This window comes from Phycodurus eques, chromosome 1 (genome assembly GCF_024500275.1).
Source record: "Phycodurus eques isolate BA_2022a chromosome 1, UOR_Pequ_1.1, whole genome shotgun sequence".
Classification (NCBI taxonomy): Eukaryota; Metazoa; Chordata; class Actinopteri; order Syngnathiformes; family Syngnathidae; genus Phycodurus; species Phycodurus eques.
The window spans coordinates 16,301,374-16,325,642 of NC_084525.1; the positions used below are offsets into that span (position 1 = coordinate 16,301,374).

General features: G+C 41.9%; 1 protein-coding gene across 2 annotated transcripts in view; it reads left to right on the plus strand.

The window, feature by feature from the left end:
- lamb2 (laminin, beta 2 (laminin S)) overlaps window positions 1-22,971 on the plus strand; it is a 64,307-nt gene extending 41,336 nt beyond the window's left edge. Inside the window, exons 17-36 of one of the 2 annotated variants that reach the window (XM_061680569.1) lie at window positions 541-673; window positions 765-957; window positions 2,451-2,594; window positions 5,987-6,218; window positions 6,847-7,016; window positions 7,282-7,317; window positions 9,041-9,265; window positions 9,367-9,584; window positions 10,411-10,507; window positions 11,451-11,632; window positions 11,720-11,910; window positions 12,329-12,513; window positions 12,724-12,965; window positions 13,833-14,036; window positions 16,216-16,360; window positions 16,435-16,642; window positions 18,112-18,253; window positions 21,620-21,796; window positions 21,860-22,019; window positions 22,296-22,971. In XM_061680569.1, the coding sequence (XP_061536553.1) occupies window positions 541-673; window positions 765-957; window positions 2,451-2,594; window positions 5,987-6,218; window positions 6,847-7,016; window positions 7,282-7,317; window positions 9,041-9,265; window positions 9,367-9,584; window positions 10,411-10,507; window positions 11,451-11,632; window positions 11,720-11,910; window positions 12,329-12,513; window positions 12,724-12,965; window positions 13,833-14,036; window positions 16,216-16,360; window positions 16,435-16,642; window positions 18,112-18,253; window positions 21,620-21,796; window positions 21,860-22,019; window positions 22,296-22,432 (3,421 nt within the window). In that variant the 3' untranslated portion in view covers window positions 22,433-22,971. The remainder of the gene's footprint in view (window positions 1-540; window positions 674-764; window positions 958-2,450; window positions 2,595-5,986; window positions 6,219-6,846; window positions 7,017-7,281; window positions 7,318-9,040; window positions 9,266-9,366; window positions 9,585-10,410; window positions 10,508-11,450; window positions 11,633-11,719; window positions 11,911-12,328; window positions 12,514-12,723; window positions 12,966-13,832; window positions 14,037-16,215; window positions 16,361-16,434; window positions 16,643-18,111; window positions 18,254-21,619; window positions 21,797-21,859; window positions 22,020-22,295) is intronic. The other variant, XM_061680578.1, reaches the window with a different exon arrangement.
- The last annotated feature ends 1,298 nt before the right edge of the window (window positions 22,972-24,269 follow it).

Consider the following 24,269-nt stretch of genomic DNA (forward strand, 5'->3'; position numbering starts at 1 on the left):
AGTACACCCTGAACTGGTTGCCAGCCAATCGCAGGGCACATACAAACAAACAACCATTCGCACTCACAGTCACACCTGCGGGCAATTTAGAGTTGTCAATTAACCTACCATGCATGTTTTTGGGATGTGGGAGGAAACCGGAGTGCCCGGAGAAAAACCACGCAAGCACGGGGAGAACATGCAAACTCCACACAGGCGGGGCCGGGGATTGAACCCCGGTCCTCAGAACTGTGAGGCAGACGCGCTAGCCAGTCGTCCACCGTGCCGCCTATCTTATCTATGCAAAATTTATTATTTTCAATACATAGTAGTTTGTGTATTGTGTATTCTGATCTGGGATGATGACTTTGTATAAATGTTAGGACGTTATAATGGTAGTTAACAAACAGGCACAGTTAATACAGGTTTTATGATGGCAACAGTATGACCCAGGATGTTATTTCCAATGGGAAAATGGTCTTGGAATTGACTGTTTTCTGAACTTTATATCCCCTAAGGAGGGCTCACTATTGGATTTCTTCTTCGTAATCATGTCCTTAGGTTCATGGTCCCTCCTCAGCCTGTGTGTTTAGAGAGAGGAGTTACATACACCGTCCGCTTCGAGTTCAGGCGTTATCAGGACGCCAACGCTGTCCTTAACGGAGCGGCCAACGCTGTCCTCCTTGTGGACTCTGTGAGGACAATTCCTTCCTTCCTCCCATCTCATTCCATACAGCCACATCTTTCTCATGTCACTTTTGTAAATCTGTGCTTCTTTGCTACAGATTGCCTTGATGCCTCGTCACTCTTCCATTGAGATCTTTAACGCCGGGGATCTGGCCTCTAGCAACAGGAAGCAGACCTACGAGCGGTACCGCTGCCACGAAGGGGCGAAGAGCGTGACCCGCCCATCCATTAGTGACACCTGTGCCAAGCTGATCACAAGCATGTCAGCCGTTATTAACGACGGGGCTTTGCGTGAGTACAAAAAACACACATTTTACTCTAAACATTTTGTGATTGGGCGGCACGGTGAACAACTGGTTAGCACATCTGCCTCGCAGTTCTGAGGACCTGGGTTCAAATCCAGCCTTGCCTGTGTGGAGTTTGCATGTTTTCCCTGTGCCTGCGTGGGTTTTCTACGGGTACTCCGCTTTCCTCCCACATTGTCAAAACATGCATGGTAGGTTAATTGAAGACTCTAACTTCCCCGTAGGTGTGAATGGGAGTGTGAATGGTTGTTTGTTTATTTGTGCCCTGCGATTGGCTGGCCACCAGTTCAGGGTGTACCCCGCCTCTCGCCCAGAGTCAGCTGGGATAGGCTCCAGCACGTCCGCGACCCTAGTGAGGGTAAGCTGTATGGAAAATGGATGAATGGATGGCATTTTGTGATTTTGTTTTTTGCCTCCATTGCATATTGAAATCTCTGCTAGGATGAAGGGAAAAGTTTATAAGACAGTGGTGAGGCCAGCCATGATGTACGGATTAGAGACAGTGGCACTGAAGAGAGAACAGGAAGCAGAGCTGGAGGTGGTGGAAATGAAGATTCTGAGGTTCTCTCTAGGAGTGAGCAGGTTGGATAGGATTAGAAATGAGCTCATTGGAGGGACACCAAACGTTAGATGTTTTGGAGACAAAGACAGAGAGACCAGACTTCGATGGTTTGGACACGTCCAGAGGAGAGATAGTGAGTATATTGATAGAAGGATGATGAGGATGGAGCTGCCAGGCAAAAGAGCAAGAGGAAGACCAAAGAGAAGGCTGATGGATGTAGTGAGGTAAGACATGAGGTCAGTTGGTGTTAGAGAGGAGGATGCAGGAGATAGGCATACATGGAAAAGGATGACATGCTGTGGCGACCCCTAACGGGACAAGCCGAAAGGGAAAGAAGAAGAAGCACATTGAAATGTCATAAAACAATCATATTACAGTCAACCTGTGAATTCACCTATTTTAGTTTTTATTGGATGGGGGTTGGGTAGGGGAGGGTGAACCTATCCTCAGCCGCCGTTCATGCATTGTAAATCATCATCACATTCACAAGCATTGAACCAGCCTTGACCCATCCATCCATCCATCCATTTTCTGAACCGCTTCTCCTCACGAGGGTCGCGGGCGTGCTGGAGCCTATCCCAGCTATCATCGGGCAGGAGGCGGGGTACACCCCGAACTGGTTGCCAGCCAATCGCAGGGCACATACAAACAACCAACCATTCGCACTCACATTCACACAACTACGGGCAATTTAGAGTCTCCAATTAATGCATGTTTTTGGGATGTGGGAGGAAACCGGAGTGCCCGGAGAAAACCCACGCAGGCACGGGGAGAACATGCAAACTCCACACAGGTGGGGCCGGGGATTGAACCCGGGTCCCCAGAACTGTGAGGCTGACGCTCTAACCAGTCGTCACCGTGCCGCCCAGCCTTGACCCATCATTAGTTAAGTTGTGTTTATCTGTGTTTCCCTCCAGCTTGCAACTGCGACCCCCAGGGATCTATCAGCTCCGTGTGCGATGTCCGCGGGGGTCAGTGTCGCTGCAGACCCAATGTCTTTGGTCGACGGTGCGAACAGTGTGCCCCTGGGACTTATGGGTTTGGACCCTCGGGCTGCATTGGTGAGAAGAGACATGAGTTCTTTTTAAACCGATGCTGTATTTTTCTTACAGTCCAGATGTAATTACAGTATGTACAATTTTACCAGTTTTAGTCCTCGAAGCGTGTTTTATTACATTCAGGGTTCCTACGCAAGTATGGAAAGTATGGCAAGGTATGATAAATTTCCAGGTCTGGAAAAGAATGCAAAATGGAAACTATTGTATGGAAAAATATTAGGTATGTCCAAAACCGATCATCAAAAATCGGGGTCAATCACGTGATTTTCAGATGATCGAGATCGCTTGAAAAAGATTGGTTTTATTCATTTTCTGAGATTTTCAAAGTCACAAAACAATCCAAAGGTCTCTGTGTGCGTGACACACAGACATAATCTGCCTTGTTCAGAATCAGACTCGGAATGATCTTTATTTCAAATAGAAGTTTAACAAGTGTGAATTATTTTGGGACAGGGCAAAGCTTGTGGTCATAAAGCAATAGTGCCTATATACTGTACATATATTTGTGTGTGTGTGTATGTGTGTGTGTGTGTGTGTGTATATATATATATATATATATATATATATATATATATAACATTCTTCACATATATTTTGTACATATGTATAACTATATACATAGGCTACACATAAAATTAGCCATTCATCCATTTTCTGTACCGTTTATCCTCACTAGGGTCGCGGGCATACTGAAGCCTATTCCAGCTAACCTACAGGCAATTTAGATTCTTAATTTAAGATACCACAAAAAATTAATTTGAGAACATTTGGATGCACGATCTTTTTTTCATGCATTGTCGAGGTATGGGATCGGGACTCGAGATTGGCGGATCCTTAAATTCAAAGACTCGTACACGTGTGCAAATTTTTTTTATCTATTCTTCCTTAAAAAATATTCACATTTCAAAGACTGTTACAACAGCTCTATTTTCTAAAACGAAAAAAAATATGAATATCTTAAAAAATTAAGGTCCCCCACGGTGGCAGGCGATGATCATAACCATGGGCAACGGCTGCATTCCAACATTTGTGGATCTGAAAACAACGTGTAAATCGCGGATATATTTGTAAATCTGAAAAACACGTATAAATCCCTGATATATTTGTGGAAATAATTTTGACACAAATCTTTCCCCAAAATAAATAGCATGTTCCAGACTCCAAAGACTTGAGTTTTGTACTCCTCAGAATTAACGCCAGCCATGCCACTTTCACTCTTCTCTGTGTACAATAGACAATAGATATACGGTAACCATCGTCACATGGCCGCCACGTTAATATTGCACATTCAACATGGCCGGCACGTAGGCACATCTTTTGAAGTTGGCTCGAGTAATGTTTTATATCTGTGACCCCCAAATGCATCAGTCCAGTAAAGAACAGCGGCCAATTCTGGAACTAACAGACTTTGGCAACGGCATTTTAAGAGACAAACGGAAACTATTTTTGGACACATTGTTCAGTCCCAATGTTCTGCTTCATTCCATATCCGTTATATCGGGGTCAGTTTTATCGAGGTTCCACTGTATTGTTCTAAATGAATGCGCAGCAGTAGCAGCACCCTTAGCTGATTATACGAGAAAACATAGCGACTTGACACGGTCATATTTTCTGATGTGAAGTACTTTGAGGACAGAAAATAGCGAATTTAAAACAATCATGAGTGATTTAATCGTTTATTCGGTGATTACAACACCTTTGATGACTGGGATGCTTCTGAGGAATTGAGGGGAAAATGAAGAGACATAAGCAACACAAAGAGTTAATGGCCTAAGATGAAGTCAATGTAAAAAAACAACAACAAAATAGTCTATTAAAACGGCAAGACACTTCCTTGCACAAAAACTGACATATGACCTGAACTCTTCACCATTGATGTTTTTTTTATATTTATAGACTTCGCGGAGACAACCGTGCTCCACTGCGCATCGGTTCACTAAATATCATATAAAGAATCATAATTATCCACCCATCCATTTTCTGTACCACTTATCCTCACTAGGGTCGCGGGCGTGCTGGACCCTATCCCAGCTATCTTTGGGCGAAAGGCAGGATACACCCTGAACTGGTCGCCAGCCAATCGCAGGAATCTTATTTATACAATTCTATTTACTTAAATATCACAAATTATTTGCATTTTTTTTTTTACCGAGGATTCTGGAAATTAGGGTCTGGAAAAGTATGGAATTTTTGAAATCTCAAATGAGTAGGAATCCATTTATAGTGCATTCTGGTCAAATTTCAACTTAAAGTGAATTTCTATTTGAAGAGATAAAAGCCAAATTAAAAAAAAAAACATTTAGACACTGAGCCATGGACTGTTTAAAAAGGATAAAATTAAGGTCTGGTCTGGTAAACAAAGGGGCAGCACGGTTGAAGACTGGTTAGAGCATCTGCCTCACAGTTCAGAGGACCGGGGTTCAAATCCCGGCCCCGCCTGTGTGGAGTTTGCATGTTCTCCTCGTGCCTGTGTGAGTTTTCTCCGGGCACTCCTGTTTCCTCCCACATTCCAAAAACAGGCGTGGTAGGTTAATTGACGACTCTAAATTGCCCGAAGGTGTGAATGTGTGTGCGAATGGTTATTTGTTTGTGTGCGCCCAGCGATTGGCTGGCCACCAGTTCAGGGTGTATCCCGCCTTCCCGATGATAGCTGGGATAGGCTCCAGCACTCCTGCGACCCTTGTGAGGATAAGCGGCTCAGAAAATGGATGGATGGTAAACAAATGTTAGGGGTGGCAAAACATTGAAAGAATGTCCATTCGAGAGAAACAACATTTTAACAATTTTCATCATTATTTGCATTTTTGAATAGCATCTTAACTCTGTCAACTTTGAGGAAATGCAGTCTTTTGCACCATTCTAAAGTATCCGGCCGGGTAAGTAGCATCATCAAAAGTGTTGTAATCAACTATAAATTTAGAACATAAATTATGCCTGAATTGAAAAAGTAACTGTTTTTGGTCAAAATGTCAATTAAAAAAAATATATTAAAAATGCACTTTCCCTCAAAATGTGACCAGGGCATGAATAAATGCTTAACTGTACATATACTTACACTTAGCCAAGAAGTGCTTTACTACAGTATATTTTGGACAATAAACAATTAAGAAATATAGTTTACCCTATAAACAATGTCTAAGGAATTGTGAAATACAAAAGATTTATTTAGTGGCTGTATCTTCAACCAGATTCCATTGTCTGTGAGTAAAGCATAAACAGTGCAGCGCTGAAGATTGTGACATTACATGGGCGCCATCTGCTGGCGCTCATTGTTACACATTCAGAAAATCCCAAACTTCAGTTAACTTTGGAGGTCCTTAAATGCAAAACCAATCCACTTTCACCACCCGTGCTATATTCACTCATGATGTCCGCCTCCTCCTCTCTCCGTGCAGCCTGCGGTTGCAGCGTGGAAGGCTCGGTCACTCGGCTGTGTGACAAGTACACAGGGGTGTGTCAGTGTCGGCCCGGAGCATTTGGCCAGCAGTGCGACAGATGCCAGGCAGGTCACTGGGGCTTCCCCAACTGCCGCCCCTGCCAGTGCAACGCCCATGCGGACGAGTGTGACCAGAGGAACGGTGCATGTATTAACTGCAGGGACAACACTGGAGGAGACAATTGCGACAGGTGATGTTTTACTTTGAAATATGGATCGCCAGACAATTTCTTTGTTTTATTTAGTGTACTGTAGAGTGTAGAGTAGGGTTACGAGGGGCTGGAACATTTCCGTTAAATTAAACTGCAGAATTTTGGAAATATTCCAAATTAGAAATTTGTCATGAATATTGTGAGAAATTACAGGAATTAACTGGGAGTTGAGGGCAATTTAATGGAAATGTGTCTTATTTAATCATAATTGTAAACATTTTGTATAAGTTTATGCTTTAAGCAGACATGTATGCAAAATCGATACAAAAAATGGACCAAGCAGCTCGTAATTTGAAAAATTTTTGATTATTAAAAATTTGGATTATGCTAAATATATTTTCCCCAACAATGTTTCAGGTTCCTATTAATAGCCAACCTTCAGATTTGTAAAGTCCTGTTTTTTGCCCATTTATTAACGTTAATTCCCATTGAAAGTTTTTAATTTCCCTTAATAATCCCTCCAAAGAAACCCTTTACAAAGATAATAATGCTCAGTTCTAATTGACAACATCAAAGAGAATTTAATTGAACTCCTTAGAAAGTGCAGTGTGTACCTAATGATATGACCATTGTGTGTCATCTTGTATTGACATCATGGTGTCTGTAGGTGTGCTAATGGTTACTATGGTCACCCAATTCTGGGCGTAACAAGCGGCACCTGGTGTCGTCCATGCCCATGTCCAGACGGCCCCACCAGCGGACGTCATTTTGCAGCATCTTGTTATCAGGACAACCGCAACCGGCAAATTATCTGCAACTGTAACCAGGGAAACACAGGTAAACGTGACTAATATGTAGTAGTTTTTATTTTTAATTCAATGTCTTACAGTGTCCACCACTCATTTAATGGGTTACTAAAACCTAAAAGTGACCCAAGAGAACTGCGGCATGAATGTAAAGGCTAGCAATACAGGATTTAACATTTTACAATAATGGTCCCACTTTCTCTCCAGAGGAACTTCACATGAAGGCCAGTTATAGTACAATACTTTCACTATCTAATCTGTTGTTGTTTCCTTCATCCCCTGTATTACTGGTACAGGGATTGTTAAACTCCTCACGCTGACCATTCATAAGCGTGAGTAAAAATTTAGTTGACCCCCCCCCCCCCCCCAGCACCAATCAACACACCACCACAAGTCTTTCTTTATTTATTTTCCACCGGTTCTGCCCATGCATGCATGGCTTTAGCACCCTTTTTTCCCCGAGGTGCTCAGACCTGCCTCCACAAATGATATTTCTTGATTGGCTGTGTTTAGCACTACTTCGTGCTCCGGGCACTGCTGTTAAAAATCAGCAGATCACTTTCTGAGCCTTACCACGTGAACTGTACTGTGCGTAATTGTACCCCGATTACTGTAGATGTTGATTATTTTTTCTTTTTCTTTTTTTTTTTTTTTAAATCAAGCCTGGTAATGTCGAATATAATTTACCAGCTTGTCACAACCACAATTTATTTGTACCTAACTTGTGTAATATCTCTGGTCGTGGGATACATTACTGGTCTTTTTGACCATGCATTTCTATAATTTTCAAGCCTGCCTGTTTCCCACTGAAGGATCTGAACCAGAAGTTGTTTTTTAAGTTCAGTGAAGAAAAAAATTCTGAGAGAAGTCTGTGATTGTTGACAACTACTCTGGGTCAGCTTCTGTTTGAAGAACTTTTCATCTTTACCTCTCTGTGATTTATAACATTAGAAATCAATTTCAAAACCAACAAATGAGCTGATACGCCTTTTCTTTTCCCACTCACGTCCAGCTTTCATCTTTTCTTCTCTTATCCTTTACGAAATTGAGTGTTTTTCTTATCTTTCCCCCTCCTCCTCTCCTTCCCATTCCCCCCTTCTAATTTCCTTTTGTACTCCTTCCTGCCAGACTCAAATATGTCAGGTATTTTTGTCAGTTAGGCACCACAGTGTTGCGCACAGTTGAGGTGCGTAGCACGAGTCCACTGAGAGTACTGGTGTCGCAACAGAATTGGTTTGTGTATACTGTATAAAACAGGTTCACATTGCGTGTGCTATTCTTGATCTGTCCATTTCGGCAAGAATTCAATGACTGGTTTTGCTAGCTATGTCAGGATGAAACTCCATTGTGTTAACTCAAATTAACTGTAATTGTCAAATTAGTGTAATTGTATGTACTGCATTCTCCAAAAGGCACACTTCTGATCTTGGCAAGTCCATTGATCAGTTGCTTACTCCCCTTTTTTTTTTCTTTTTTGGCTGTGGTTGCTGTATTTATTTCTACCTGCCTTGACTCCACAAAATACCATGCAGTGCAGACCTTAAATAAGTTTTAGAGATTTGTTACAGATGTTTTTGCTATGCTGACTAGATTCGCCATCAGACTGAATGTGTTTTTCAGCCTTACACCATGATTCCTGAAATTGGATGTACAGTAAACCCCTGCAGTGACTAAAGAGCAAGCCCTGCCGCAAATAGTAAAAAAAACACTAAATGTTTATTATTGCCTATATTAGGAGTTTAAACTGTAAATATACCACAGGCTATGATCCCGAAACGCTTTGGTATCACTTTAAACCAATTTTTACAAAATTACCCTTAAAAATGAATTTGATTTGATGTATACGCACGTGTAGCGAAGACTCATCCACTAACAGCCCAGGCTAAAGTTCGTGAAATGCGACCTGCGATTAGGCGGAGGTATGAGTGTTAGCTTTTTTGATACATACAGACACTAATTAAACTTTTGCAAAAGCCTTCATTATCAAGTATTATTTTGGATAGTAGAATTGTGATTACCAAAGGTCTGTTACATCTCCATTTTCGCTCAATTTAGGTAGCCGATGTGAGGAATGTGCTCCGGGTTACTATGGCAACCCCTCTCAGCCAGGGGGGCGGTGCCAGCTGTGCCAGTGCAACAACAACATAGATATGTCCGACGTTGATGCGTGCGACCGGTGGATCGGAGAGTGCAGAAAATGCCTTTACAACACAGAAGGACCCAACTGTGGCATCTGCAAAAGCGGCTATTTCGGGGACGCTTCAATGCGCAACTGCAGGAGTAATTCACTTTTTGACCAAAATGTACCAGTAGCTTTCCTGCTGCCCTAACAGTTTTTTTTTTTTTTAAATATGCTTGTATCTCCCCCATGCCCACTTTAGAATGTATTTGTAACTTCCTGGGTACGGAGCGTAGCCAGTGTATGGAGCGTGAGGACTGCGTGTGCCAGCGGAATACAGGCCAGTGCCAATGTTTACCAAACGTTATCGGTCTGACATGTGATCACTGCTCCCCCGGACACTGGAACCTGGCTAGTGGCGAAGGCTGTGAACCCTGCGGTTGTGACCCCCACAACTCAGTCACCTCAACGTGTAACGAGGTAAATACAGTACACAAACTAAACAATGCAGCACATTGTCAGTTTGACTTGAGTTCAAGATACGTCATTAACTAAAAAGCAGAACGGTTTGGGGATACAAAATATGAAATGTGGGACTGTTCTGAGCACTAACCTTGATCAAGGCACCAGACCCCCAGTGCCATTGGATCCTGATTATGTACTTATTTGTGGTGTACAGTGGACCCTCGAAGGACCAACAGCGAGTGTGTGTGAATTTGAACGAGGAATCACGAAGGTCACGCCACAGATGGGCCTCATGTATCTTTTTTTTATTTTATTTTTTTAACATCCTTAATTTTCAAAGGTAAAAAATGTTAATAATAAAATGTAATCACCCCCCCCCCCCCTCCAAAAAAAAAACATAAAAACATTTAGGGACTCTGTGTGGGGTTCAGCCATCATCTTCGTTTATCATAAACACCATACATACATACGGTAATTGTAAAAATGTATTACTGGGAATATAGAATCCGTTAGTTAAAACACTGTACGATCACACTGTTACAACATAGACATTATTTTGTTTTGTAATATAAGAATAGAAGAGATCAAATATTTTGTCATTTTGTATAGTCAGCCAGAGCTGTAAGGAATGCAAAGTTATCAATGTCCTTTCACCATTGTTCCTGTATTACTGTTGCAATTTTTTTTTTTTAACACGCACATTAATAATGTGTACATAGCGAGTCCATTGTATAACCTCAGAGGGGTTCAAGTTTAGTCTCCACGCTATCTAAAAATGTGTACACTTCCATATGGAAGACAATAAACAACTGTCCTCCTTGTCCACTTTTGTGTTGCACAGTTTACTGGACAGTGTCAGTGCCGTGATGGATTTGGTGGGAAGACCTGCACAGACTGTCAGGAGAACTACTGGGGAGACCCTCGGACACAGTGCAGAGGTTAGACACTTAGCAAAAGTTCTACATTCCTTTTGTTAAAAGTAATAATCTTACACAATTGGATGTCATTTATGGCATTATAAGTTATCAATTAGTATAGCTCGCCACTGGAGGGGACACCCAGGGGATGCATTGTATTCATCACCATGGTCCCCTGCAGTCGCAGAGATTTTTTTTATGCACAGAACGCAGGCCACTGTGATTTGGTAACAGTATTTAAACTCTCAATATGGTAGTAATTGGCACCCCACCTTAATTAATTAATTTTTTATTTTAAGTCATATTTTTCTCCTATAGATGGCACAACATGGCGGCAAAGCACTACTTTTGTCTAGAAGAAGCTCCTTAACTCACTTCAATATAGTTCCTGAGCATCAAAATGCGAGACGATGGCAGCAAAACAATACTTCCATTGCTTTGGGCTAAGCACAAAACAGTGAAACGGTGTGTTTTGTCAGTGAATAAACTAGGATAGGATTCCAAAACTATGTGAATCTGAGTTGTGGATCTCGAATATGCGGGGAACCCGCGTGCGTGTGTGTGTGTGTATCTCATATATACCGTGAGTGTGTGTGTATTTTAACAATGTAAAGCACTTTGTGTGTCCTTTTTGTAAAACCTGCCATATAAATATTATAACAACACAACAACAAACAATTTGAGGATGCCGGGTGGGATACATTTTGGTTGTCTACACTGTGTACTTTGTCAGGTAGCTTGTTTTCTTAGTCAAACCTAATGGGTTATCAATTGTATATGGCTTGTGTTTACTTTACCTGGGTAAATAAAGTTATCTGTGCCCAGTATAGAAAAACAACAACATATTTGCATTTATGTCTCTATAACATAAAAAGCATGATGTATAAAGGTGCAAGCCTCTTTTAGTTTTAGGTGTCTGCTATTCCATATTTACTTCCTACCCTCTGCTCTGCCCTTCTTCTAGCTTGTGACTGCGACTGGCGAGGCATTGAGACGTCTCAGTGCAACCGTGTTACAGGTCACTGTGTATGCCAGCAGGGGGTGTCTGGTGTCCGATGTGACCAGTGTGCCCGAGGTTTCTCTGGTCTCTTCCCCAACTGCCAGCCCTGCCATCAGTGCTTTGGGGACTGGGACCGCATTGTCCAGGTGTAGGGTCTTCTTCATGACGTTTACAGTTAGGTCAGCCGAGATGAAATGTAAAATTACCAATGGAGCAAAAATGTCTCCTACCAGGACCTGGCGGTGCGCACCAGGGCTTTGGCAGAGCGTGCCCATGACATTCAGACCACTGGCCTTACCGGGGCCTATGAGAAGGCTTTCAGGGATCTTGAGGAGAAACTGGCCCAAGCTCAGGGCATCGTCAACTCACGTAACCTCACTGCTGCAGCCATTAGCATGCTGATGGAGCTTATTGAACAGCTTCGGTACAATTTTCTTTAAATCTTTTACGTAGTTTAATGCCTACACATACAGCTCTGGGCATTAATGTGTGACGGCACAAAAAAAAAAAACTATTTCCTACAATAGTGACCATCCCTTTGAAATACCCCAAATAGTAGCTGGTTACATCATCCACACTCAAAGAAATGCTTCCTTCAACCTATTGTCCATCAGGAAAAAAACGGGTAGTAAATACTTCTCGACCTAACTGTATAATTATTGATACTAGAGTGTAAAAAAAAAAAAAAAAAATCCCACATTCAGAGACCACATTAAGTGGAATTTTAATCCACATTCCTTGTACTTGTTTTTTTTCCCCCTCATTGTAAATGTTTCATAAAAAGTGAATAAAACACGTTTTATGACCAATATGCATTTACAACTTCATGTCTTTTTGCTTAGATCTCAGATTGGTGAGACCACCGACACATTGAACCATCTGGAAGGAGATCTGACCATCGTCCAAGACAGCAACTCGGAGGCAAGCAAGGAACTGAGTGCTCTAGAGCGAGAGGCCAGAGAACTGAACCTGACTTCAGAGCAGCTCCATCGCCAGCTCGATATCCTAAAAAACTCTAATTTCCTAGGTGAGCAAGTAATAGGACTCTAAATGTATTTTCTTACTTCCAATGTCTCCATATTAAACTTGTTCTGTATGAAATCGTGTTGTCTTATACAAACATTTTTAAAAAAAATTTTAAAGTTGATGCGCCAACCACGTAGGTACACTAAATAGCAAGAAAAGTATACTCTCACTGATTGTTGAATCTCCTCTTCCTTCATCTCCTTTTTGTCAGGCGCGTATGACAGCATTCGTGCCTCTTACAACAAGTCTTTGGATGCTGAGCGCCGTGCCAATGAATCAACAGTGAACAGGCCCAGTACAGTCAGCCAATCGGCCGACACCCGGCGTCGCACCGAGCGCCTCATCTCTGCCAAGAAGGACGATTTCAACCGCAAAAATGGGGCCAACAAGCGCTCGCTGGGAGAACTCAAGACCCAAGTTCAGGATCTGGACATGCAGAAGATCAATGAGAAGGTCTGATCTTGGTCTGATAGGCTTGCCATCTACATTATACAGCATATATTTATATAACAGATTTATTTATCAACTAAGAATCATGATTACAGTCTACATCAACCAGATATATGATGAGGGTAGTAGTAGTTGTTGTATTTGTTTGTATTTGTATTCGCAGTGGTGGCCTTCTCTGCTGGCCAAAACTATCAGAAGCACTACAACCTAAATTCTAATCGTTCCATGAAATTTTACTTATCGACTCTTTTCATTTAGTAGCATCAGATTTCAGCCTTTTAAATTATTAATAATCATTAATGATACAGATGTGGGCGGCACGGTGGACGACTGGTTGGAGCGTCAGCCTCACAGTTCTGAGGACCGGGTTCAATCCCCGGCCCCGCCTGTGTGGAGTTTGCATGTTCTCTCCCTGCCTGCGTGGGTTTTCTCCGGGCACTCCGGTTTCCTCCCACATCCCAAAAACATGCATGAATTGGAGACTCTAAATTGCCCGTAGGTGTGAATGTGCGTGCGAATGGTTGTTTGTTTATATGTGCCCTGCGATTGGCTGGCAACCAGTTCAGGGTGTACCCCGCCTCCTGCCCGATGATAGCTGGGATAGGCTCCAGCACGTCCACGACCCTTGTGAGGATAAGCGGCTCAGAAAATGGATGGATGGATGGATACAGATGTAACTATTTATTACTATGTACAGTATATATAGATAGTATAATTAGTCCAAAATATATATTTTTTATTACAGATAAATGTGTCTTTCGTCAAAGGAATCTCTTTTTCCCTTCATCTACTCAACTAGCGTGTAATGAAAATGTTTTCTATAATTTTATGAAGCCAGAAAAAGAGAAGTTGACATAAACTTGTCAACAGGTTTGCGGTGCCACAGGTGATGCGCCCTGTGCGGAAAGCCCTTGTGGAGGCGCAGGTTGCCGTGACGACGAGGGGAACCGTCACTGCGGAGGGCTGAACTGTAACGGTGCTGTAGCAGCAGCTGATAATGCTTTGGAGAGAGCCAAGCATGCCGAGAAGCAGCTCAACAAAGCCATAGGAGAAGTGGAGGGACTTGTTACCAAGGTACGGAAGCACTATACTTATAGTTGTAATCACAGTGCCAGCCAACTGGATTCTGGAAAAGTATATGGTGAATTGTTTAAAGGTCGGAGGACAAAGATGTTAAAAATTATCTTGATAACTCTAGAACCCCTTTACAAACCACATCTGCCATTTCGAAGTGATTATATAGCAAATGTGACCAGTGGATAGGGAAAGTCATTCGACAGGGAAAGAAACATGGTGGGTGCCTAGCAAGAATTGCAAACTCTGTGCCGATCACGTCGAACCGGCGTGTTTTGAGAAAGACTTAGCAGAAAGCATTGGATACACAGGTGTAGTTAGGCAGAGGCTGAAACCGGATGCGGTGCCAACTATTTTTCCTACGGCCATCGGGACCAGCAAGAGAACTAAATCTTGCAGCCGCCATGGTGCAGCGGCGAAGTGGTGCAGACAACAGGTGAGGATTTCCTTGTATATACCTACGACTCTATTATGGTTATGATGCAATGGGCAGTAGGAAAAAAAGACCCAGGCAGTAATTTTCAGTACTGTCGTCTGTACTTTTGCCTATATTACAAGCCAACGGACACGGCAAAGACTTTCTGTGCGGCGTGTTATAAAGCTACTCAAGCGAGGGACAGACAATATATAGGAATACTGCATACTATGTAAAAGCTTGTGCCGTGCCACTGAAACATATACGAATATATAATACATATAGTCGTGCTCAAACATATTGGCACCCCTGGGGTGTCAATATTTCTAGCCGTGACAGCATAAAAAAAAAAAAACCAGCTTTTGACATACCATCACATCGACCCAGTGGCCACTCTCTTTTTCTGTTGCATAACTGCTACTTGGCTGCTCGTCATCGTCACTGTCAGGTTCCAACCTCCCGATCGACTTTTTTGACGATGCCAAGTTCATTTGTGTGCTCCTGTACGTCGAAATCCATCATCCTCCTCATATTCCAACACGTTGCTCGCCATTACGTATAGAGTGTCGCACGCTGTGTTTGGCAATTGCAACGTCACTTCCGGGTTGTTGAGCTTTGGGTATGTTTGGGGAGTGCTCAATACATGTAATAAAAACATCATTACGTGTAATAAAAACTAAATTTTTAGCTAAACGATAATTGACCACTTGCTGGAAGTGACATGCATGTATTACATAACATATAAACAATGGAAATATGAATTTTAACTGACCCCATAACATCTTTGTCCTCTGACCTTTAATGGGTATAACTATAACAGTATAAGTGTATCTACTCATGATAAGCAAGTTTCAATTCAAGACAAAAATGTGAGGGAAACCGACAAATGCCATTTTCAGTTTACTTTTAAAGGGCTCTTAAATAACTGTTAAGGTTGTTAAGTTTAATGTGATTTAAAAAAAAAAAAAAAAACTTGACAGAAATTAAATATTGGTTTGGATAGTGGTAGGGCAGTAGCTCATCTGTATGGATTGGCCTTGGGAGCCGAAAGGTTCATGTGTGTGATCTGGTTCTCTATGTGGTGTGCAACACAAAACATAACCTGCAGTGTGAGTTTGATTTCCCCTTGAGGGATTATAATAAATATAATAAATTATCTTAATTATCTTTAAAGGTCCCATATTTTACCAAACCAACGTTTCTAGTATTTGGGATGTAGTATTGTCTCTATGGTGCCTCCGTAAACATGTGAAATAAGAATGAAAATCATCCACACACTCCTGAGTTCCAGACTTCTTTTCTGCTGAGAGGCCTGAAATCAGGTCATTAGAATTTCTCGACTTAATCTACTGTAAATAACGAGCAAAGATCTCCGCCTACCTCTCCGCCCCTGAGCCAGCGCTGTCAATATAACAAACACGTGTGTTCTCAAATGTAGTGAGGGTTGGGTCTACACTGAGGCAACCAATCAGAGGAAAGGGGGTGGTCTTAGCCAAATATGGACAAAGTGGATATAAAACTGGGTCAGACAGAAGTACCTGTCAGAGGGGCCTCTTCTGGACACTTGTATGAAGAGAAGAAGAAAAAAAAAAAAAAAACTATGACACTTTTATAGTAAATCCATGTTAGGGAGTCACTGTCGATGTCTAAATAGCCAAAATATGGGCCCTTTAACAAATCCACACCCATTGTTCATTGAATGGAAGACAGCAAATGCAGATGAATTATTACTGCAGTTTTAAGAGAGTGTGTTGTTTTGGTGAGGTGGCGGAGGCTAAAACCAAGGCAGAGGAGGCCAAGGATAAAGCCCAAGCAGCTCTCGACAAAGCCAAAAGCACCAAGAACAAAGTGGAGCGTTCCAACAACGACTTGCGAGACCTCATCAAACAGATCAGGGACTTCCTCATGCGTGAGTCTGCTAGATTAATGACATTATGATAATGACTTCTTAACTTAACAACACGTCTTGTGTCTTTCGTTCAGAGGAAGGGGCAGACCCTGACCATATTGAGGCCGTGGCGAACCGTGTGCTGGAGTTATCTATCCCTGCTTCCCCTCTCCAGATCAGACATCTCGTAGACGAAATCAAAGAACGTGTCCGCAGCCTTTCCAATGTAGATGCCATCCTGGCACAGACACAGGATGACGTCCGTAAGGCAGAAAAACTACTGCTGGATGCCAAGAGGGAAAGGTATTTATCATTGGTCAATTAATCACCCCAATTTTATTTGTATTGCACCTGTCATACACAGTGATCCACATGAGAAGAAAATAAATAATGTAGCATATATTGGGTTTGGATAAAAGCGTAATTAATTTTGGACAAAGAAAACGCTGGAAGTGAACGCCTGCATTACTTCCGGTTTAGTTCGATTTACGTTTAACATTAGAACGAAACTATTTATCTCAGAAAGGGGAACCACATCTCTTTTTATGTGTACAATTTAGGAAAAGTGACGAAAAACCTTGATCAATTTCAGTAATTTGGAAGGGTGCTACGTGAAGGAAATACAAGTTCTAGATTTCAGCAGTTTCACTACTAAACTCAAACACATACAAAGCATGACAGGAAGTGGAATTTTATAGAAAATGTAATTAAATCTCAAAGGGGAACTACAGGGTAAAATACAGAGGGACTCTACCACAAAAATAATAATAATAATGGGAATAGAAAGAAACTAGGTATATGTAAAAATTGGACATTGTGTGTTGCTGGACTAAAAATGAGCGTGACTAGGTTACAGTGTGTTGAGCTAGTACAAAGTTGTGAAGTGGGTATTTTACCACACAATTAGTAGGCACTAATTTTGTACACTCTGGCAACGACTGCCATGCGTTACTCAGTTGTAGATCAGTTGGCCCTGGGGATGGTCTTTCTCTGAGCATCTCAGGAGGAAAGGATGCAGGTTTAGTTGAAGAAGACGACGCACAAAAAGTAAAAACAAAAGAGAGGCAAAAAGGAAAGGAAACTGCGGGCTTGACCGGTCTGGATGCCGGGATTTGCTTACTGAAGCCTCCGCTAACAGATCAAGGCTGGGAAAACGATCGAAACTGCATGACCGGCTTCTTCGATCGGCAAATACCCCAAATACTAAAAAAAACAAAAAAAATTATACTGAAATGGATAAAATCTAAAACAAAACGAAGCATTTTTGAAGGGAAAAAAAACGAATAAAAACTAACAAACCTGCTTTAAAAACAAATTTAAACTAACTGAATTTGAAAATAAAATTTGAAATAAAGACTAACTAATGGAAAATCCAAAACTATTATAACCCCGGGTGAGAACAGGACAGCATCCGGTCCAAAAGTCCAAGTCAAGCCAACTGCCACAACGATTCTTCATACTAAGCATTAAGGCCTTTTCCCGCCGCACTTGGCAAAGCGCAAACCGCTGTCGACCTTTCCCAATCATAGTGTATGTACTGAGGGGGCGGGATCACGGAATACTGTGTTGTAGTGCGGCAAGTGCAGAGGGTGGCTGACGTGATGCGATGTGCACTTGAATAGAAACATTTTCTATTCAAGAGCGGCATTGCGGTGACGTTGGAAAGCGCCTCCAATAGGAGAGGGGCTGCCGGAGTGATTTAGGAGTGCTATTTTGGCGGACTTGTACCGTAAACGTCATGTCCCATATGGATTCTATGTGCTGCTGTACAGGCATCATGCTGAAGGCGTGAAGACCACTGCAGAAACAGTGAAGCAGGCCTTGGTGGATGCTAAGACTGCCCAAACGTCTGCAGAGAAGGCCATCGCCAGAGCCAGAGCTGACATTGATGACACTGAGACCCGCCTGGCACAGGTAACCAAAAGTACCCAGACCACTGGTTGAGTCTCCTTTTTTCTTTTTCAATGCCCTATCATGCTGATACAGGGGAACCCCCAAAGTCAAACACAGTCCATTCCATGACACTAGTTGACTTTGAAGTCCATTTTCCCATAGGAATAGGAATTGAGTGAATTATTTCATTTCCAGGCTTAAACAATCGCCATCATACAACCTATTAAAGACCCTCCAAATCGAATTTAGAGATTTGTTTCTAAATACAGTACTGTGGGGAAAACATTTGACCCCTGCTCAAATTCTTATTTTTTTTGGAAAGCTTCCCCACTTTAATGTTCAAGATCATCAAACAAATGTAAATATCAGACAAAGATAACCCAAATAAACATAAAGTGCAGTTTTTAAATCGTGATTTTATTTATTAGGGAAAAAACTATTCAAAGCTGCCTGGCCCTGTGTGGAAAACGTAATTTAAAAAAATAACTGGTTGGGCTACCCTCGGCAGCAACAACTGCGACAACTGAAATCTATAACTGGCAATGAGTCTTCCACATCTCTGTAGAGATATTTTTGCCCACTCTTCCGTGCAGGACTGTTTTAAAGGTCCCATATTTTGGCTATTGAGACCTCCATAGAGTGACTCTCTAACATGGACTTAGTATAAAAGTGTCAATTTCATTTCCAAAAACACCCTGGTTTTGTCATAAAAGTATTCAGAAAAATCCACTCTGACACCTTCAGTACTTCTACTTGTTTGACCAAGTTTTGTATTCGCTTTGTCCATATTGGGCTAAGACTGCCCCCTTTCCTCTGATTGGTTGCCTCTGTGTAGAAGATCTACTTGTGAGAGCACATGTTTATGTTGACAGGAAAGCAGAGAGGTCGGGGGAGATCTTCGCTAGTGACGTAGATAACCTCGAGAAATTTGAATGACCTGATTTCAGGCCTCTTGGCAGAAAAAACGTCTGGAACTCAGGAATCTGTGGACAATTTTAATTCATATTTCATGTTTATTGAGGCACAATAGAGCCAATATTACATCCTACATACTAGAAAAAGTTTTTTTTGTAAAATATGGCACCTTTAATTCAGCAACCAAGGTGGGTTTTTGAGCATGAACGGCCTTTTTTAAGGTCATGCCACAGCATTTCAATTGGATTCAAGTCTGGACTTTGACTAGGCCACTCCAAAACCATGTCGGACCATGTTTGTCTGTCGTATGAATTTTTTTTTTCTTCTGAAATGCTGTGTTACATTTACACCAGATTTGACGAGATACACACCTTCCAAAAAGTTCAACCTTTGTCTCATAAGTCCATAGAATATTGGGGATCATTCAGATATTTTGTTTGTTTGTTTTTTGTGTACAGAAGTAAGATAAGACTTTGTTCTTTTTGGTCAGCAGTGGTTTTCAACTTGGAACTCTGCCATGGATGCAATTTTTGCCCAGTCTCTTATTGTTGAGTCATGAACACAGACCTTAATAGGCAAGGGAGGCATGCAGTTCTTTAGATGTTGTCCTGGGTTCCTTTGTGACCTCCTGGATGAGTGGTTGCTGTGCCACTCCTGACAACAGAGAACAATGCAGGACTCACTTGTGGAGCTATAGGGCCCTATTTTCGGCAACGCCGTAAATCTGCCACGGCGCCCGGTGTAACTGCGCCAGTGTTGGTAATTTCGTAGACCATCATGAGGGTGGCCCGGTTTCGCCCCTGTGGGAGTGTTTACAGCTGACTTTATCCATCCATCCATTTTCCGAGCCGCTTCTACTCACTAGGGTCGCGGGCATGCTGGGATGATAGCTCCCAGCTATCATCGGGCAGGATACCCTGAACTGGTTGCCAGCCAATCGCAGCAGCTGACTTTATTCAGCACCAATCAAAGTGGATCTCATTCCCTTGAAATGTGGTGCAACTGACAACGTCTCAACGCAGACACAAGAGGACGATGCGTAAAGGCAGTGATCCATACACATTGTCACTGCTGTGGCCGGTGTGGCAACAGACAATGCGAGCGAGTATACAGAATGAGTCTGGGTTAACCGCTGGCCACTTAAATATGTCTGCGTAGCTCAGTGTCTGTTTCCCTGTGCCACAATCAAATTGACTCTAAAATCGCATTAGACAAACGCTCTTGCCGGCAGTTAGACATGGTCTGAAGAGACGTAAATTTAGATCAGCTTTCTACCACCAAATTGTCACTCTGCCAGGCACAATTCAAAGGACATTCCCTCTGCTGCGCTGGAACGCCCAGCCTGGCGCAAATTGGTCTGCCAAATTGGCAAACACACTCAGAGAGCCTCGAACTTGCATGAAAATCAGAATCTGCCAGCATTTGCTTACCACCACAGATGCACTGTCTACGAAATAAAGCCCATAGTGTAAACTGTTTTTCACCATTTCAGGTTTCCTCATTTTCTTAGGCGTGGCTAAAACGTTGCTCAGTGACGCACTTCGGCCTCAGGCATGAGTCTCCCACACCCCCACTACGTAAAAGAACTTGACTGTCTTCGTTCGCATCAATGGTTATTCAGCGCAATTGCGAGTTACTTGGGTATTGTTAAGAGGCCCAAGCCTGTTAGCTTGCAAGCTAGCCGATGGCTAGAGCCTCTCCTAGCAGCCTGGAAAGCCCTGTGACGACCTGGGGGAATATATTTCAGCCATTGGAGGCTTTAAGCAGATGTATTTTGCAGCCAAATGTGTAGGCATCAGAAAGATGCTAGACGAAGCAACATCCATTTTTCAGCGAGGCGTGGTTTCATGCATTTCGCGGACATGCCCACAACATTGGAAAGCACATACGCCGGCTTGATTTTTCACAATTTTGAAGCATCTGCATTTTTTTAATCATTAAAATTTGGCAGAGCTGTTTACACCACTCTTCTGTGGTGTCAAATTTTGAAGACATTTATTTTCACTTTAACTGTACAATAATACTCTTATATTTATTACTATGCCTCACTGTAATACAGCTATAAAGAAGTAAACCACTGTACTGTATAATAAAACAAAATATACAGTCAACCCGTGTTTGTTATATACGGGAATATGTTCCACACTCTTCCATAAATGTGAAAATCTGTAAAAAAGAGACCATATAATTTTTTTTTTTTTTTAAACAGTTGTACTCCTACCATATGCACTATAACACAATAATATGTGAACACGTATTTGAACAATTAGTTTTTGTTTGATAAGCAGTATAGAAAATGGATGGATGGGTGGATTTGTGTTAATCATATATGTAAGGCTACTTTTCACTACCCTGGTTTTTAATTGTCTTAATTTGGTGTCAGAATTGTAAGCACATTGCCATTGTAACATATAGATACAGTAGGACCTGTGGTCTGAATTTCAAATTGTTTCTTGTGTGTGAACTCCATAGATAGAGTCAGAGACATCTAACGGTGAGAGGCAACTGAGAGAGGCTATGGACCGTCTGGGCACGCTGGGTCGGGAGATCAATGTGCTGAAGACCAAACGCGCTAACAACAGCATGGCAGCAGCCCGGGCTGAAGAGACAGCCACCATGGCACGAGACAAAGCAAATGAAGCCAAGCAGGTATATGTGCTTATGAGTCTGTATGGGCAAATGTTCCTCATTACTGACTTTTCTAATGCTCAGATTCTAGACGGACAGTTGACCGATAAGTACCATGAGGTGAAGCAGCGCGTTGCCACTAAGGCCAAAGCTGTACAAGATGCCAAGACGAAGGCAGAGAGCCTTAGGGATGAAGCGAAACAACTACTGCAAGATGCCCAGAACAAGTTGCAGAGACTAGCAGGTACTTTTTTGTGTGCTAGGAAAAATATTTGAATAAATCATTGACTCAGACGGCTATAATCAAATTTAGGTGGGTAATTTTGTTGTCTGTGATTGGCTAGCGACGAGTCCAGGGTGCACCCTGCCTCTCACCCAAAAGTCAGCTGGGATAGGCTCCAGCGGACTCTCAACCCTAATGAGGACAAATGCTATAGAAAATGAATGGATGGAATTTTACTGTTAAAAAAAATTACTGAATATATTTGTTGGTTTCCGCTGAAATCTTTTACTCCCACAGAGCTGGAGAAAAACTATGAGGAGAATGAGAGAAGGTTGGAAGGGAAAGCTCGTCAGCTGGATGGCTTGGAAGACAAGATGAGAGCCATCCTCAATGACATCAACAAACAGATCCAAATATATAACACGTGCCAGTAGTAGCCTCCACCTTACTATTCTGCACACTGCTTGACATGGGGGGAGCATACCTTTTACCGAGGAATGCTCAATGTGTGGAAGTTGTTGGTTTTCAGTATTTAAAGAAAAAAAACCATTGGAAATTGTATGATTGTAAATGTGTGTATTGAATATCAAAAATATGTGTATAATTTTAATCACAAATGTCAGTCATCCAAAGATATGAGATACAATGTTACTTTTCTTTGTTAAATTTTTTTATTTTTTTGTTATTCATTTAGAGGCAGCGGGTTAAATAAATTGGCAGTTTGCTCTGATCTGTACTCAACTCATTTAACCTGTACACACTCGGTGCATAAGTTTTGAACTGATTAAATCAAAACCGCATTTCAAGCTCCTTTTTTTGATAAAGAAGCTAAGGAAAGCCTCAAACATGCATTATTGTAATCAACCCTTCAGAAGTTACTTGCCACACAACGTACCACTTCATTCTCTTAAATTCATGCTTTACAAAATGTGACACAAAAGCCAAGAACATAAAAGTCAAAATAATGTATTACAGTGCCTTAATTTTGTGAATAAAGGTTGGAAATGTGTATTGTTTTGTTTTGAATATTTATTCCATCCATTTTCTGAGCCGTTCTCCTCACTAGGGTCGTGAGCGTGCTGTAGCCTATCCCAGCTATCATCGGGCAGAAGGCGGGGTACACCCTGAACTAGTTGCCAGCCAATCGCAGGGCACATAGAAGAGAGCCCCCGTAAGAGCCTCAAAAATACTCACACACTGTTTGCTGTGGTTGACAAGCTCACAGATCCTCCAGTTCAGATAGCTCCAGAACACCTCGCCAAAGATAAATGCAATGAATTTGCTTGGTATTTTAGTGAAAAAGTACAATCCATCAGGTCGATATCAGCTCAAATCAACAAAATGATAAACTGATACAAAACCTAAAGCCACTCTATTACCATGTCAAAATTTAATACAGTTGAAAAAAAAAACAGTCCACCAGGTGAAACCATCACCTGGCTGGCTTGATTCGATACAATCTGACTTTTTCAAAACTATTGCGAAGTCTGTGCTAGTTGGGTACTGATTAATGCAAAGGACTACACTACTAGTGAGATAAACACTTCTGAGGCTCAACAGGTTCAACTGCAGGTCAATTACAGGTCATCCATACTACGTCTTCAAATAACGAATATTATCGTAATAGATTAAACTGGTTTATTTTTACATAATAGTTACTGGTTTGGTCTGAAAATTGGGAAAACTGTTGATCATTGCTTTCAAAGTAAAAGCAGATGTTTGCAAATGTTTTATTTTGATTAAACACAAAAGACAATCAGTCTGCTTTCATGAAGGACGAAATCAATTAGAATATTTACTGTTGAGAGGATGAAATCAGAGGATTTGCGCTGTTGCTTAATCAATTAAGTGTGACACCTCGAAAGATTACTTTGCTTCCTTCCCTCTCTCCTCCGTCCCACCTGTCCAGCGCAGCTTTTAAATTTGTTTTCTTTATTCTTGACCAAAATTATTTGCCGTTTTTCACGATAATTGTCGAAAAAAACGAATCAGTTTTTTTTTTTATGTTTACACAAAAGAAGAAATAGCTGAGCGACACGGCTGATTCACATCTTATGTTCTGAGCTCTATAAACACCACCAACGTGTACAGTGTACTTTGAAAGCCAGCTGTTTTGTACCTTTCAAAACCTTAAAACGAGTTGTGAAAACTGAAACGGGGACGTGTTTGTTTGAATTTCGTTTGGCGATGTAAGACGCGCACGTGGGCACGGGAAAGGGGGGGTGGGCTACAGATCACGTGGTGTTGCCATCCAGGAAGTGTGCGGCCCTC